An 18,504-nucleotide genomic window follows, 5' to 3' on the forward strand; every position below is an offset into this window, starting at 1 on the left:
CAGATGAAAGCAACAAGCAGTATAATTATACTGTAACAACAATATGTGCATGGGTACAATTTTCATTCATTGTTACATTATTTAAGTGTGCGCATTTTTGTTTGCTGAAACTGTTGGTTGACAAATAAAAAACTAATCAGCCATTCTGATAATTGAAACATTTAAGGCATTTATCAAAAATGAGTGCCTGGTTCCACCTTCTCAAATGTGAAGATTTGCTGCCTTGTATGCCGTCGCACCTGCGACAGCAGCGGCCGGAGGCATTATGAGCTGTCTGTCTGTCACATTCTGGTGAGCACACTATGTCAGGACTTTGGCACAAACGTCCACTTGGATTCAAGGATGAACTGATTAGATTTTTGGTGGTCAGAAATGTATGAGCTTTAAAGCTGAGATCACTTGATTTACCTCTTTTAAAAAGTGAGTCAAAGGATAATGTCCACATAAAAAAAGTTAAGGCCTGCTGAAGATGACCGGTGTTGACAGGGCAGACGGACCGATAGCAGGGATCAAACTTTGTGTTAACATTCTCCAATGATTTCTGCGAGACAACCTCACTACAGAAAACTGAGCAGGTGGCCAAGCTTTCGCCCCAGCTCCTCCCCATGCTAATCCACACTGTCATCCCTCCCTGAAAACATCCACTTTAAACGATTAGTTATTTATATTCATCAATCTCTTTGTCCCTCTCTTCCCAGCCCCTGCCTGGTCATAGGATATTGATAGCGCTCATCGTGGTCCACTTCCTTTGGTGAAGGGACTGGGCAGCCAGCCGCCGTGGCACCCCTCACACTCTGTCAGAGGGACGAGTAAACACTGTCAGTCAGCCTTGCTGCACCCTCACCTCCCTCTTCCCTGCTGTTAGTTTATCTAGGGAGCAGAGAGTGATGATGGGCCCCTGGTGGGAAGATCACCGAAGGGACTGGAGACGGAAAGGATGTTATGTTATGTGGGAATGCTGACAGAGGATACCTGTGTACCACTTTGTTGTGAACGTCATTCATTCCAGAGAAAGTCGACTTGGCCTGGCCTTTTCCAGCAGTATGCAGCTGGTTAAGTCCCTTGATCAACAGTAGCTGATGAAAGAGTTACACATGTTTACTTTCTCTGCACATACTTTCCCTAGCGAGCCCACTTCTAGCGAAGATTCATGAAATTATGGGGTGTGGCGTGATGGCTCCGTTTGGCCCCTGCCGCTGGGTCGTCTTCGTTCATTGTAGCCTCCCATTGCCTCTCACCTTACAAATTATTACAGCCCAGCTTAAACCATTAGGCCCTGGCTTGAGGCTTGGCTACGGAGATGGAGGGAGGGGGCACAGAACTAGGACAGTGAGGTGCTCAGAGTGCTGATGGATGACGAAAGATGTAGCATGATGAGGAGGTGGGGGAGGGTTTAAGGTGTGTGGCTGAGAAGTGTTTGAATTTTTGCTACTACTATCAACTTTGTTAGTGACTTTGTGTTTGGGAAAGCAAACACAAAGGTTTCCAAACACTGGAAGGATGCCCATACACCTTTTGACAAGGTTTTTGTCACAGGCAGCACAATCTACAATGAATTTTGTTGTTTGATCCTGTACTTTAGATAGAAAAGGTAAAGTGCAGAAAATGAAGCCTCTGATCAAATTATTAGTTACTCTCATCTTTTAATGCTGCCTTAAAACAAAGTCACGCCCAAACTAACTCAATGTTTTTCCTTAAACACCCCGAAGGCCTTTTAAAGGCTCTTAAGACCTTAGTGTTCCACTGAGTGCACGCGTTACTTGCCAAAAGTCTGCTAAGTATTAAAATGTGGTACTGTACCCATTCTCTTCAACTCTCAGTTGGCTGACTGTGTCCAGGTCCACTCCGTGCAGGTGCATCTGCTGTGCAGCACTCAGCAACTTCTGCTGGTCCACCGGGTCTGTGATTCCAATCTGACAAACAAAAAACTGTTACCTTTTCTGTTAATCCAATTCTTTTCCCATTTTGAAAAAACTCAGACCCAATTCAGGGGGCGCAGCCCTCGAAGGCTGCATTTGAAGACCGAGTCATATTGTCGGAATAAGGCCGTCTTATTTCGAAGGCTCCTTAAAATGCGGCGGTGAAGTGTGCCCCTCTTTCACCATGCAACAAAAGGCTCCCTGCATTTCTGTCAGATAACACACCACTTCTCCCAGAATGTTATTGCAATCACAAATTCTTTGGTATTCTCATGACTGTAAATAGGAAAGCCTCTGTAGATCAGGGCGTCTCAGTTCAGTTCAGTCTTCGTGGTCTCCAGTGAGCCACGCCTTCAAAAAAACCATGTCCTTTGAAGGATGCAGACCCTGAATCGAGACACAGGTTTTATGAATATGGCAGAGCTGCTTGTTCCAAGAATCTTTTAAAACAGTACCATACATTTACTGAATTTAAGGTTAATGTTTTAATATAACAGCATCCATTATATCAAAAAATAAAAAAATTGATGCAGAGGTTTACTTTCTTACACATTTGCCTGTAATTCACCATGAAGTATGTAGCTTCATGATCTGGAATGGAATTTAACATAATGATCCAAGGGAAACCGATCCCCTCATGTCCCATTTATTTACATTTATGACAGATTTGAGGTTTATTTAAGTTAAAATAAATATAGTTCCCCAAAATAATGATCACAGAATATGCTGCCAACAGGGTTTATTCATTTTAATCTCACAGCCTTTTTTATACTAAAATGTGTGGTCTTAAAAGTGGTATCAGCAGCTACCCTAGATCTCTTTCAGGGTCACCCTGAAAGCTGACAGTCTACAACAGATCTGATAAGACACAGATGCTACAGTCACCCCCTACCTTCTCGAGATCCTCCTTCTCCATGGTCAATAGGCAGCTCCAGGTGATGTCATTTTCCTGTGATAAGGGAAAGCATGTCAAAACTTCTACATCTTCTCCTGAAGCCTCCACCTGAAACAGATGTACCTGCATGCGGCTTTGCCATATAGTAACAACAATCTACCTGCACCTGTCTGCATATATCAGATAGGGACTAAAGTTTGAGGTGACCCTCGGTTTACTTCAGGCAAAGCCAAACCAGCACATAAGATCTACTATGAAACATCAAGCAAAAATACTTAAACGCGTCGTCTCATGACATGTTCCCAAGCATGTTGATGTCATTCTGTCAGTAATGCAGCTGTGCTCAACACATTCGGGATCATTGTATTTCACCCATGGATCTAACACTGTACTAAACTGTGTGTAAGAACGCATCTCCACTCGCTATCTTGGCATCAGCGAGACAGGACAAAAGAGATTCTTACATTAGGAAAAGGAGCGGTGCATATATAAATACATATGACAGAGAAAAAATACAATGAAACCTTATTCTACCATGCAGTTAATACTTACAGTCATCTTGTCAGTGAGGTAGTCAAGATCGAGGCCATGTAGGAGGAGCTGAAGTTCATCAAGCTTTTTTACACTGAGGAGGGCAGGAGAGTTTAAAATGACACAGTATTAACCAGCTGGAACTAGAATGACCCTAAACTGTATGATCATAGAGGTCCTAAACAGTGCATTTTTACAGCCATGCACTGCAAATCATTCAGCAGCAGCACACAGAAAAGGGAGTTCATACTTTATTTTTAAGACCACACAGTTGTAAAAACCTACTCAAGTTTAGTTCTCCAAATGGAAGATACGGCATTTGGAAAACTGCAAATGAGGCTTATTCCATTTTGAAAATGTCAATTTTTCTTTTGAATTTTGGATATAATAATCCTCCAGACATGAGCGAGAGACAGTGAAAAAGCTTGCAGGCTGTAATTCCTGGTGCCACACATGCTGAAATACAATGTTTTTGCTTGATGATAACTATCCAGCTGTGCTCAAATGGACTAAACATTCAAGCAGGAGGTTTATTGTTGTTTATGTCTGGTTTAACAATGGTTCAGCAACACCTGCTGCACAGGCACCAGTTCACAGAAAACCCAACAGAGGGCGACAAGCATACAGACTGCAGTGAGGCATGAAGTGCAGCTTTGACAAAAGGAGTGTAGATGGGTGTAAACCCAACTGTGTTAATTCAATTTAATCAAAAGATGAATATCCTGTGCGCAAGGTATAAGTAAGCTCATTTGTCCTTCAGGGTGTTTAGCTGGAGCTGGAATAATAAAAAGATAAACTACTGCATAACTCAAATGTACAAATGGTAGAGGGTAATCAGAGACCTGGATATGGTCTTACAATACAATATCCTGCTAGCATGTTTGAGTTTTTTGTCAAAATGTGGATGGAGACTTTGATTTTACTTATGGCGGTAACCAACAGGGGGGGGCTTTTAAGATCTTTTATTAATTATCTACAGTAATACCGTATTTCTATAGCTACTTTTCCTTCTCGTAGCTTCTGCATTGGAAGGCAAAGTAAAAATTTCATTGTACAGGGAAACACGTTTTCTAACATATGGCATATAAAGGCTTTGACCTTTGACCTGATTAGCGGGCTCTCCCACAACAGTATGTTGCCTGCTGTCCCCCTTTCCTACATCTCTTTCTCTCCCTCCTGACCCTCTCTTGCTGCTTCAGCAGCACAGGCAAAGCCTGGAATTATTCAAAACAAATTAATTGCAACACTGGTCAGACTGATTCAGCTGTCCTACATGTGTTTTCTGAGCGAATCAATACACTACAAGCTGATGAAATAGCGAGGGGAAACTGTTCTGTAGTTAATCAATCAGGGGTTGCGTAGTTCTCTTGGACATAAAAGTATAATAATAAAAATGGCAGGGGGGATATATATTATTTAAAATACCTAGGCGGCACACCCAGGTAAAGTCAGTGTGTGGGAAACCTTGACCTTGCAGACACAAAACTGAGATGCTCCAAAAACCTGGACAACCTCATTACTAAGAGAGTAATGTAATACAAATGCACTGTGTTTCAAACCTGTCCACGCTCTGAAGCTGCTGAATTCAAGTCTTACCTTTCCTTGGAAGATGGAGGTTCATCTTTAGTGCTGAAGAACTTAGACAGGATGTTCTTCATGGAGCTGAAGGGCTGCGCAGATGAGATGTGAGATGAAGCGGCCAGGTCGCTGGATATCTGTGGATACACACTTATGTGATTTGGGGAGTTTTCTATTGTTCAAACACTATAGAAAATGACTGACAGTCCATCACAGCACAAGTTCTTATGTCACTAAGGTCACAACAGGCTACAATTCAAGTAATGTAAGACATCCTTTAAATGACCAAACATATTTCTTACTCAAATAATAAATACATATTCTCAAAACATTAGTAAATAAAGTGTAAAGGCTTCTTGTGCATTTCATTTATTTACTATAATAGACACAGAGGCTTATTAAAGCATTTCTGAAGAATATTTAATGACTCTTTCTTGTGGATTACAAAAACGCCATAAAATGTGGTATCTACACGCATAAAAGTATTTCAGGTACCTCTCTGTGTTTAAAGGTGACAGCCAGGTCAGCAGGGCTCTTGCCAGCATTGGTCCTAATATATTTGTCTGCTCCCAGCTGTAGCAGCTTTAGCACTGCCTCCATTCTGCCATACTGCACTGCTATAGCCAAAGCCTGACAGAAAATATTAGCATTAGTTACACTGTACACAAATCCAATTGTTTAAATGAGAAGTATCCAGCAAATTCTACACTGTGCACATGACCTCTGAGCTACAGCGTGACCCAGAAACAGTGACACACCGTGTATCCATTGCTATCCTGGACGTTGATTTCAGCTCCATGGGACACCAGCAGGTCGATGACCTTACTATAGCCATCCCTGGCTGCCAACCCCAGGCAGGTCATCTGGGACCTAAAAGGACAGGCGATGGAAAAAAGGAAACAAAAGTTCAATGACAACAAAAGAGAGTAAGAAGTAGAAGGAAAAAGGTGAGGAATGAAAGCAGACAAGAGGAAACCAGAGAAAAAAACTGGACAAGATAAAATAATAAACCTGAAATGATGACAGTCAGGTTGAGAAGAGATGAAAAATGTAGGAAAGTCGAAGAAATGAGTAGAGAAGTGAATAGGAGTGACAGAGAAACCACCAGGGGGCGAAGGGGTTTTGCGGCAGAGAAACAGAACAAGAGTGGCACCACTGGAATTTGTGCATGTGGTCTCATGCAATACATATTTTAAGGCATTCCCATTCAGGGGTGCAGAAAAAAAAACATGGGAGGATAGAATGAAAATGTATACAAAAACCCTCAGCACCTGATGTACCACCACTGAGACAGAATTGTGGCTGAAATCTAACATGTGGAGAAAGCAGGTGTAAAATTTGCGGCACTGCTCTCAGTGTGGCAGCTGTTATTCATCTGACACCTCATTGCAGTTAACAACATGTTTGAGGAGGGAGAGGATGTTTGTAAATTGCATCACTCACCAAAGGAGATCGAGGGACTTTTACAGGCTTTTAGGTCAAACCATGGTTCAATTACTGAACAAAATAAAAGATTTTCTGACTGGAAGCAAACAGTGTGATTGCAGCAGTGAAATACCTTTGTTGATTTCTTCAACCATATTAAAGTTCAGTCGCAGTAAACACAAATTAACGCTGTGCTCATTTATATCATCAGTGCTGGTAAATACACTGCTGAACTAAATAAATTGTGGCGCAGCAATATTTTCTGTGCCTGACCATAATTTGCGGCAGGTTTAGTAGATATCCACCTTGGTGTCAGATACCAGAGGACGCCTACACAATATTAGACAGGTGATTTTAATGTTGTAGCTGACCACTGTACGAGTCTATGGAGGTGTCTGTAGAACAAATACGCAGCCAAAATATAGTTGCAATTACAAATATAGGTTTTAAAGGTGGCTCTGAAAGGTTTAAAGCTATTTCTTCATCTGTAATGAGCATACACACATAAAAACAACAATGGATTCCAATGGTGACAGAGTCATGGTGGAAAAAGTTGAGTATCAAAACATTTGGAATCTGGCACTACACTGTGCTGACAGGTGTTTCTATTATTTTGTTCATTGCATCAGTGAAGCTAGGCCTAGTAACAGATATGCTGCACAAACTACAGCCTCCAAAATGATCATACCAGTTGAATCAACACCTCTCTTTATAATAATAAAGTCTAGACCTTACTGTGTACAGTGCTCTGAGATGACTTTTGTTGTGATTTGGCACTACACAAATAAAACTGAATTGAACTGAACAATCATGTACATACTGCAAAAGGTCACATACAGGCACATAGGTCAGTTTCCTTCAACAGGCAACTGTGAAATGTAAGACCTTGTCTTAACAACTCAGACCTTTGTTTCTACCTTCATGTTTTCCCCTATGTGAACAAGGGCTGTATATAAATAACCTTCGCTACGCTACTTCTTATCATCCCTGACTCAAACGCAGTGGTTTAGAAAGATTAATTAATCCAAAAGGATGGGAAAGTCCAGGGGCAATTCATCATGTTACTTAGTGCTGTTTGTGTGTAGGTGGGTGACACAGAGAGACAGGGAATCGGAGAGAAAGAAAGGTATTTCAAATGACCAGTCATAATTCTTGTAAACAAACTTCACTCTCAAACTGACAGGACTTTTAGTACTGGGTGGCTACTAAATCCAAGTTATTTCTGTTGAGTAAAAGGTTTGTTTACATCAATATTTCTTGTGAAAATAAAAACTTCCCTTTAAATTGTGGTTTGTTGAGAGAAACAAAATCCTGATTCTTCAAGACTTAAGCAATTCAAATTATGTTAGAATACATCTCAGAAGTCCAAAAATTAACAAGCGAATAGTTCAATACAAGTTGCTAGTCTCTTTTCCTTAAAAAAACAAAGCAGCAGGCAAATTACCATTGTTTTTAATGGTTTTATAATTGCAATTTGGAGATCCAAAAATCCTATGAGCACATGAAGCAGCCCCTTTGTTGATTTTCAGCACTTCCAGCAGCACCCTAACACAACCACAGACATGAAAGAGACTGCTATTTTCATATTTGTTCTTTTTGTGTCGTTTTATTTTTGGTATACTGCACATCATCGTATGGTCGCTTTTTTGCTTTGTCATTCTGAGTTGAGATGCATTGGTGTTATCTGTATTAATATGTTGGCAATGGACGTGTTGGCCTTTGTACAAATAAATTATCTTCAACAGGAAGTGCTCCTTGACAAAGGTTATGTTTATTCAAAAAGTGTGAATCTGTGTAGAACGTCAGAGTGTTTTGATCACTATCTAGGCACTGCGCAATCTTCCGTTAATAAATTAAGAAAGGAGAAATCAAAAGTTAATGTTCTACATGAACTTAAACAATACTATTCACATTCCTCTGCAACCATTAATCAGTCAGTTCCTCTATGACCCAGGAGAATGGGATGGGTAGCCTGCCAATGCTACTGGATTTTCCCAGGAGTGGCTTTGCAGTTATACAGATACCGAGGTCATTCTCATATTGTTTTACTGTGTTTTGTGTGTGTTCCCTTCAGACTGTGAGTTTTGGCTGATTCCCAAACTGACAAGTGATCAATATGCAGACAGTTCAGTGTAAACATTGTTCCTGGTGTCAGGACAGCAAGAAGAATGACTTCAAAAGCACCTGACTCACTGTACCAAGGCAAACACACTACAGCTGTTTCCTCATATGAACTCCGGACAATATCCGAAAAATCAGGTCCAGACATTGCACTTTCACCCCTGTAGCAAACAAATACAAATACTCCATTTGATTTATGCGAGGGATGGCACTTGGGAAAGCGCACAGGAGGCAGTTCATGTAGCTGGTTTATAATTTGGTCACAAACAATCGAGTCTTTCACAGTTCTTTGAATTTGTCTGATGATTTTGGCACCAGCCCTCAACAATAGAAGTTCCCGAATCTCGTGTCTCTACTTTGACGTCTTAGTGTAAACAACCCTTCTTCTTCACCCTCGCTTGTATTCTTCTGATTTCACAGCAGTTGGATGAAGAAATGTCATCCACACCCACTAGCTCAGTGTGTATTTTCTAGACAATAGCCTAATCTAGTCAAACAGGCTCAATCGCTCCTTACACAAACTGGCTATCACAGTATTGTATCGCCCCTAAAGGCCACTGCCAACCTAGTCTAGTAGCACTCTAAGTCTAAGTCCTTGAGTACAACTCAAAGTCATGTCACGAGTGTTCGTTGGCAAACTGAGACAAAAATCAGGTCTTAAAGCAAATGTATGGACATATTTCTTTCAAAGCTTAATGTACACCTCCAAGCTATGTGGCTTGACCTGAGATTTGGAATGATTTGCATTCAAGTCTTCAGGAATTCTAGTCTCAAGTAGGTTAGTTCTAATAGCATCTAAGTCCAGGTCAAATCTCAGGTTTTCATTTTTATGAAGTTATGTTAGATTACATGTCTTAAGTCTACCGCTGTGTGTGTTAGTAGAGGCCCTGAGTCAGTGTTTCCATTACTTTGTTGCAGTCTACAGAAAAAGTGAAGATGCAAAACAGTTTACATTTTACTAGTACAGAGAGAAAAGTAACGACTACCAAATCAGCTTTTATCGGGTATTGATAACATTTTTGACCATGTGATGGAGTATTTAAGCTTAAGATTATGGAAGTAAGATGAAAATTTGCTTCTGACAATGTTTTTGTAGATCTTCAGCAGATATGGGGAAGGCTGCAGAGGCAAAGTATTTAAAAAGGGGAAGAAAAAAAAAACACATGGAGGCAATGGACCCCACATCGTGTTCCTGCAGAACTTTGAGAGACAACTTGTTTACATTAAGACGAGGGATGAGCAGCTGGTGTTAATCACTGGTTTGATATTCAGACGTAAGAGGCGATGAGAAGGAGGAGGACGTTTATTCTCTGCACCCACATGAACATTATTTTCATCTTTTGCTTGCGATGTTGCGGGTCGTCCTCACCCCCTACCCTCATATGCATCCTTCTGCATCTTGTTACCTTGCTTCAAATATTTTGTCTGGAAAGGAACCAATCAATTGCCTAATTCTATAGTGTGTCCATGTGTGTTATCGAGGTGGTTTTCAGGCATTGTGTCGTGCATGCAATGACATACTGGCAGTGACATAGTGGCAGAGGATTAGGGAAAGGTAAACAAAAAAGCCACTGGGGGCTGCATCCTCACTCTGACACGGCAACAATTCACAGATGGTAACAGTAAAACTGCTTCAACCACCATCTCCCTTCATTCCTTTCCACGCGATGGAATTTTTCATGTACTTCACCAGGGCAAGAAACTTGTATTAATTTAGTGAGTGAAATAAATTTCACATTACATAAGAAAGGTTTAGACAATGTCTGGCAGATTGTCAAATTGACTTCAGTATGTTTGAGTGCTTTCCACATATTTCTTAACGGTTTCTGACACTCATCATAGAAAAAAATATGCTCAAGTTTTTACAAATTCACAAATCCACACAAACTCAGAGACGCATGCAGCTTCTTGTGTATTGAAAACTATTTTGTCAGATCACTACTTTGGTATTTCTAACACTAGTCAGCCTGTAGCTGCTGTATTTTCAGAACCCCAGTACCAATGTGCCAATCCAAGGACAGCTGGTCCTGAGAACAGTGACTACCAAGTGGAGGTCACGGTCATATAACGAGAACGGATGGATGCTTCAGTTTACTAAATTGCCCCTAGGAGTGAGCATGAGTGTTTGTCTACATGTCAGCCCTGTGACAGACTGGTGACCTGTCCAGGGCTGACCCTGCCTCTCACCCAGTGTCAGCACCCCACGACCCTATTCTAGAATAAGCAGTGTAGATAATGGAGGGATGGGTGGATGGATGCAATATGTGGCGTGATTTGGGGTAACATATATATCTGGAATGGGTTCTAGCTTTTTCACATTTGTCCCATCAGCGATGGCTGAACAGTGCTGCTGTACAATTAAATCACAGTTTGTTACCAAGACTGAAAATAATATTTTTTGGTTAAAGGGTGTAATGCACCACCTAACAATGCGTTGAAATGTGGTCGCTGAAATGTTGCTGAAACCACTGCTGTATGTAGGCCTACAACTAAAGAAATATTACAGTTTAACACTTTCTTTTACCTAGGTATCTAGCTACTTTGGACATTTGGACCTAGAAATCCCCAAAACCAAGCTTACTGGTTTCCATCCAAGTGTGTACAAAAGCTTCTAAAATTCTCCCGGCCAGCCCTTGCACTCTGCGTGTTTGTTTCTCTGTCCGTCTGATACTCGTCTGTACATGCACATGCCATAACAGGACATTCCAAACAAAACACACAAATATACACACACTGTATTGAGCACTGTGGTGCATAACGCTACCACATGGCAGCTAAACATAACAACAATGATCAAAGGAAATTTGATCCAGCACCTCAGTTTTTTCCTCCCCTGTTAAAGTCAAGTCTGGAGTGTTTTTATTTGGCCCACATCAGTAGGGGTGTGACAGTATGTGTTGTGTTGAAAATCCCATAAACATTTTGACCTGAAACACGTCTGTACCCCCCCTCACCTGTCCACCATGTTGGGATCAGCATTTCTGGACAGCAGAAGCTCCACGCAGCGTGTAATTTTGTCTTCACTAGCAGACGCCGTGCAGCTGGCCATGAGCACCGTCCAGTGATCTATGAGCAAGAATACATTAGTGTGGAAGTGCAGCATCACAGTTTTAAGATTCATTTAGCTAAGCCTAAAAAAATGTAATAAAAAAAACAACGCATAATTTCAAGAGGCTTTGAAGAGTTTTAGTTTCAGAAAATTACCATTAAAAATAAAACACGTTTACACAGGTGACAGGGAAAAATAGAAACATCTGGCATCGAAATCCACCTGTGTGTGGAAGTGTAGGACATTTTTCTTCTGCATGATGCATCCTCAACCTTTTGATGGTGTACTTATATAGGCATGCATCACATCTGTATCACCAGTTCGACCTGGCAGACAATGTGGCCTGAAAGAGGATGGTTTTCATTTGAATGTAGTCTGTACAATTACAAACAAGAGAACTGATCACTTTGAGTGCTGTAAGCTTTGGTTTTATGGTGGACAAGCAAAAGACATGTAGCGGCAGTTCTGATTGCTTCTGTTATCCAATAAAGGGAGTACTTTCGCAAGTCACATCAAAATACAACAGCAATGTGAAAGCCATTTGGAAGAGCTTGACGTCATAAAGGCTGATGGCAGTAGCCACTCCTTTCTGGAATGTTTGCATTCAGTCTTAGTAAACACTGCATTGGAACAACTATGTATGAGATCCCACTGATTGGGAAATAGTAATAACATTATTTAGCAAAACAAATAAAAGGAAAGAGAAGTTCAATTTTCTCATCATAAGGAAGTTATACATCACACTGTAGTAAGTAAGAGACCTACTGTAGATGAAAACCAGGTGTCAGGTCCGCTCGGCGCGCCCTGCCTCTCTTTCTTTTTTTCTCTCCTGCGCTCCCTTTTTGCGGGATCAACGCCTCAGCTGTGTCGCATCAGGTAATTAGTGACTCGTGGGTCGGTGCGCACACCTGAGGCGTATTCCGGTGATTTGTTGGCTTCCTTATTTATACCTCTGGCAGACGCCCTGTCGCCGCCGGAGCATTGCGACGTGTAACGTACCATACGCAAAGTAAGTTTACAAAGGTTGTGTTTGACCCGCATTATTATTATTATTATTATTATTATTATTATATTTATTTATTAAAAGACGTGTGTAAGATGCTACGCTGACAGTCTCTGTGGGTTTTGGCTTGACCTTATCACGCTAATTATGCGGTTAGCAATACTTAAATACGTGCTTTGTCTTCCACGCTGACAGTCTCTGTGCTGTGGATTGCATTGTTTAAAAAACTTCCGATCTTTTTGTCAGGTCCGCTCGGCGCTACCTGCCTCTTTCTTTTTTTCCTCTCCTGCTCTCCCTTTTTGCGGGATCAACGCCTCAGCTGTGCGCATTGGGTAATTAGTGCCTCGTGGGTCGGTGCGAACACCTGAGGCGTATTCCGGTGATTTGTTGGCTTCCTTATTTATACCTCTGGCAGAGCCCGTCGTCGCTGGAGCATTGCGACATGTAATGGACAATACTTACCCTATGTAAGTTACAAATGTTGTGTTTAACCCGCTTATTTTTAGACGTGTGTAAGATGCTACGCTGACAGTCTGTGCGTTTTGGCTTGACCTTATCACGCTAATTATGCGGTTAGCAATACAGAAAAGAATTTACGTGCTTTGTCTTCCACGCTGACAGTCCCTGTGCTGTGGATTGCCTTGTTTACGTTGGTTCTTTTTGTTCACCTGTCTGTTCTCATCCCCTGCTATCCTAGTTCCTGTTGTTAGTTTGTGTGTTTACCATCCTGGTCTCCTTAGTCATCACTGCCCTTCCCTTGTTGTATGTATTATGGACCCTGTTTTGTTGTCATGTTGTTTTAATTCCATTAAACCACCTTTTTTGTACTAGCACCTGGGTCAGCCATCTTGAGTCCAACCCCAGTTCTCCCTCAGTTCTAAACCATAACACCAGGGGAGTGACTTATTTGTTATCAGGAAATGTGGCAGCCTTTAGAAGACCAAGAGACTTCAGAGCAGTTGTCTCCTTATCTTATCTTAAGACTAGTCTGAGACCCATGGCAAGGCATTCAATTCCTGCTTTGTTCCACCAACCCAACCTGTGTGTTTCATAGTATGTATCTAAGTGTGTGTGTGTGTGTGTGTGTGTGTGTGTGTGTGTGTGCACCTTCTCCTCTACATCTGTATGCGAGTTCCTGTGTCTTTGTGGCTGGGCATGTTTGGCTCTATATCTGTGTTCAAGTGTGTGAGTGTTTATATTATGTGTGTGTGGGTGTAAGCCAGACTGACTGGTTTGCGTCTACAGAAGACTGGAGTAAATAAATCTGAGGCCTGAGAATTGGTTAGAGGGTATGACAGCGGCATGGTGACCGTTATCAATCACTTGTGCATTCCTCCGCTCGGCCTGGCTGCTTGGACAAACGCCACCAGGACGTGACCACACGTCATCCTCCTGTTTAATTGATTCCTTCACCTGCCTCAAGCATCAGATGCCGAGGCCATGTGAAATCAGTCACACACACAGTTTAACTAGACATTCTGGGCTGAGAATTAATTGACATCAGATATGAGAATGACTAGTGCTGTGGTTCCAAACTGGAGTCTGGGGACTTCCAAGGGCCACAGGAGGGTTTTGAGTTGATACCCAAGAAAAATAAAAATACAGGGGTCAATAACTTATTAATTAATGCAGCAGCATTAATTAATAAGAAACATTCATTACAATTTGATTCATTAAAACATTTTAAAATGCACCTGCATTGATTTGCACAGTGACTTTCAGTCAAATAAAGACTATTCTTCCAGTCATATATTTTGTCACTGAAGATTTCTTAAAAATGGGGTTAAAATATCATGTCCTCTCGTTCTCGTGAGCCCAGTAACGTGTATCGTCTGGTCTCATGAGCTAAGTGTATCATCAAACCCCGGCACCAAATAGCCTAATTTATACTTTTAATATTTTAAGTAAATTTTAGTAGTAATAGTTAGTTTTACTTAACATTTTCAATGCAATGTAACAAGGTAGGCTACTTTTACAGTGTAGTATTAGTACTTGTGGTACAGTGTGGTAGTAATAGTATGGGAATACTTTCTCTACTACTGGTGCCAACATCCAAACTAACATGGTTTAGTTATATAATGTTATAGTTACATGGTTTTTGTAAAAATCATGTTTGTAACTCTGTTTATTCTTTAGGGTCAATCTAGCACTGCAATCCAGGTCAATCAAGTGCTACAGTCACTAGCAGTCATTCCTTTGAGGGTTGGTGTTGCCTATAATAACAGTAACTGTAATATCATATACTATAATACCACAAAACTGTGATATTTTCTGAAATGTTATACCATAAAAATCTAATATCATTGCAACCCTATATCAAATATCAAACACAGTTATGATTATGATAAATATTGTATCGTAGACCTTTCATTGTTGCACTATTGTACCATGAGCTTTTGGCATCGTTACATCCCTAATGATGACTGGTTCCTGTCTGACTAGAGGGGGAGTTGCCATTCAACCATCATATCCTCCTCTACAGATCAGACATGGTGCAACGCTGGACTAACTCTTACCTAGCAACAAAACGTTTCATGTTTGTGGGGGATCCTGTAACTGCATTCTTACAAAAGGATTCATGGTTTCGTGTGTATAGAACTACAGACGTCTTAACGTGGAAAAGATGCTTATTTTACCCAGATGCCTTCAATTCTTCTCACTTATGATGGGGGTGCATTGTGCATGAACTAAAAACAACTACAAGGACTGGTGGCGTGTTCCTGTAACAGTTCCTCTTTGGCGTCATCACCATTAAGTAATGTCAGATGAAGCCTATTGGTACAGAGGCCTGACTGGTCCCCGTCTTTGGCTGTATCAAATTAGGAAATTGAAACACGGTGCTACAGGGAAGGACAACTCAACACCAGCGCGACAGGGACCATCAGGAGGTTTAGTTATGGCTGTCTGATATCCAAGCCTAGAAGACAACAAAGTAATGTTGTTGCCTACTCAAGACTACACGGTTTTCCTCTGAAAGGTGGATTACAGAGAGGTCAGTGGAGCCCACAACTGTGTGTCATGAAGGCAAAGGCTGATACAAAATAGAATGCCTTTGTCAGCCAAATTTATGTTTTTGTAACACCACCCTCCCAAACACAGTGATCTACAGTGGTCTGACCTTTGCTGAAGTTGGCGCTGGCCCCTCTGTCCAGCAGCAGTTTGGCCAGGTCATAATTAGCCACATTAACGGCACACATCAGAGGAGTCCACTCAAAGCCAAGCCTGGTCTCCACGTCCATACCTGTCCACACAAAAAGGACCAAATTAAGTGAGGCCTAGTGCCCTCAAGTATATATATACACACACACACACCTCTGTACATAATGGCGTGAGAAATGAGCTACCCACTGTGACTAGTAAACCTTTCCCTCCCTCCTTTCATTCATTCACTTTGACTGCTTCTAACAAGTTGACCTGATTATGGCAACAACTATAAAAATAAAAAAATACAGTATATATGCATCTTTGCATGTACTGTCACAGTAAAACAAAAATGCAGTGCAAATAATAATAGATGAATTTGTGTATTACTGTATTTGTGATATTCATTTATTATTCAAGACTAAAATGTGAAGTTGTGTTACCACTGTCCAGCAGCTGTTCAACAGTCCCAATGTCTCCTTGACTGATGGCTCTTTTCAGCACTGACACATTATCTCCTGCATGTAGTGCAACATCCAGATCCTGGGGAAAAGAGACAAATCTGAATAAGATCCACCATTTGAAATGTGCTACCTGTTTAAGTACAATCCCTTAAATTCAGAGAGCAAAATTCCCATGTGATGGGTATATGAGAATTTGGAGTTCAAGGTCATCCCTGCCATTTGTAGTAATACTTTTTTTCTCTACATAACATACAGTATGAATGCAAAGAAGAAAGACTAATTTTGAGCATGTGTTTATTTGTCTTACCCGTAATGTGTCCAAATTCAATACTTCACTCCAATACTACATAGTATGCACTATGTTCTAATCTTCATTCTGTTGGTGTTGTAAATATACTTTTAAAATGTATAAATGTTTATTTATAGATACGAGTATGTAGGGGGGAAAAATCACAAGCATGGCAATAAACCAGAAACAATGGGGCAGTAGCTAACATTAGCTGAATAAGGAAAGTTATTCAGTCTCAAGTAATTAATTTAGCACTTGGTAGCGCTATTTGGACCATTTAAGACACATTTATTGACATAGCTGTGTTAACACATTTAAATTTGTGTTGTACTTAGAGTGACAATGCGCATTTTCGCTTCTTTGGCTTGAACACCGCCAATGCTTAAAAAAGCGGCAGTGGCCCAAAATTTAACATGTTCTCACCTTTCCCACATCAAACTAACACTAAGACATGTAGGTTAAACAAAATTGGACTATCTACTTAATCATAACTTTGTGTCCGTCTGTGCGTTTAGCTTGTTACTATCTTTACACAAAATAAATAATAAAGCACAGAGTTGACTACCCTAAAATTAAATGAAGCTAGTTAACATTAGCTTAGCATTATGTTTGCTAGGGGGTCACACTAATTTAGTTGCCGCCGGCTAACATTGCCATCTCATGTTACTAACATTTTGAGAAAAGATTAAGGACCTTATCTGAGGTAACAGTGATGCAAGAAGATTTCTTATCTGGATAAGTCCCAATATACCACTCATCGTTACTGCCGTCGCTCTCGTATCCACCGGGGAAACCGGAATACATTGCGCTACTAATTCTTCTGACCGGTAGCTAATGATTGCTAACACTACAGAACAACAAGCCTTAAAACCCTCACCGCCGAGAGGGGGCGCTATAGTAAACACAGTGTTCAACATGGGGACGCATCTTGAAGGGTGACGTATATCGATACCACACCGCCACGGACCAACAGGTGTTTCAGGATGCACGTCACTGCTGCTCCGGTGTGTTTATTGATTAGCCACGCTAAATTATTTGACTTATTTAGCCATCAAAAATAAAAAAAGAACACTGTGGATGGGTTTAGTTTAATTGCCCCCACACCATGGCGGCAAGTTACATTTTTACCTTGCTGTGGTATCAAAAAGTCCAGTAAAGTAAGCTGCTTGTTCCAGTAGTATGTAGTTAGAAAAAGTATCTGGTCTGACTGAGTCAACTGTCTCGATCATGGTCTGTCACATTTATCTTTATCTGTATATGTATAGACTGTATATGTCGGGCTCTGGAATACAATCTCATCTGGCTGCATAGAACAGCAAGTGTCCAGCAGAGGTCACTCTTCCTCTGTCTGAACCTTCAGCAAACCTGCAAGCAACCAGCAGCCTGATTTAACGTGATTCTCCTCATCGCTCAACTCTTTTACAGAGCTCAGATTCTGCTTTATTTCTGTCTCTCACAGTGGGGTGGTTAAATACAAAATATTAATGCAAGTCTGCACAGGGTGATCTGCTGTAGAAGTGTCATCCATCCATGGTCTGCGGTACTTTTGTATTTGTTGATCTGTGTACAGAGCAGTGACTTGAACCCATGATTTTTTTTTTGTAGCTCCTTCACACATAATGACATGCATGATTTTATTATGCTGCTTTGAACATTTTTCCCTGCAAATTGCTCACTCTTGGAAATCGTTACGTTTGAAGTGCTGACAGTGAAGATAAGGCACAATTGTGTGTTAAGATTAAAGTGAATCAAAGGTTTACTGCATTTTCACATTTTATCACTGTTCCCTGATGGAATGTCTGGAGGTTCTGAGCCTCCCTCTCCTGAAACTGAGCCTAATCTGAAACCGATAAAAACTTTAAGAAAGTTTCTAGTTCCTGTGGATGTCCCAGAACTGTTTCTGCTATTTTGAATGATAGGGAGGCAGCTGTGTGGAATGAAATAAAAAGCCACAGCTCAATGCTCAGTAGTTCAGTCCACCTGTAGCAGCTCATTGAGTATCTAGAAAACCTTTAAGCGCTGTTAGTTATATCTGCCCATTTTGAGGAACATGGCTAATGAAACATTGTTTTACACAGTTTTTGCTTGT

General features: G+C 40.9%; 1 protein-coding gene across 1 annotated transcript in view; it reads right to left on the reverse strand.

Moving 5' to 3' along the window:
- Positions 1–17,312, reverse strand: part of asz1 (ankyrin repeat, SAM and basic leucine zipper domain containing 1) — a 21,498-nt gene extending 4,186 nt beyond the window's left edge. Inside the window, exons 1-12 of the mRNA XM_020593367.1 lie at positions 17,109–17,312; positions 16,106–16,205; positions 15,640–15,762; positions 11,424–11,535; positions 5,682–5,793; positions 5,419–5,553; positions 4,942–5,060; positions 3,349–3,439; positions 2,812–2,868; positions 1,830–1,913; positions 981–1,076; positions 845–898 (exon numbers count right to left, since the gene is read on the reverse strand). Of these exons, the coding sequence (XP_020449023.1) occupies positions 845–898; positions 981–1,076; positions 1,830–1,913; positions 2,812–2,868; positions 3,349–3,439; positions 4,942–5,060; positions 5,419–5,553; positions 5,682–5,793; positions 11,424–11,535; positions 15,640–15,762; positions 16,106–16,205; positions 17,109–17,219 (1,194 nt within the window). The 5' untranslated portion in view covers positions 17,220–17,312. The remainder of the gene's footprint in view (positions 1–844; positions 899–980; positions 1,077–1,829; positions 1,914–2,811; positions 2,869–3,348; positions 3,440–4,941; positions 5,061–5,418; positions 5,554–5,681; positions 5,794–11,423; positions 11,536–15,639; positions 15,763–16,105; positions 16,206–17,108) is intronic.
- Between the last annotated feature and the right edge of the window lie 1,192 nt (positions 17,313–18,504).

The sequence above is a fragment of the Monopterus albus genome, unplaced genomic scaffold, assembly GCF_001952655.1.
Source record: "Monopterus albus unplaced genomic scaffold, M_albus_1.0 scaffold19.1, whole genome shotgun sequence".
Lineage (NCBI taxonomy): Eukaryota > Metazoa > Chordata > Actinopteri > Synbranchiformes > Synbranchidae > Monopterus > Monopterus albus.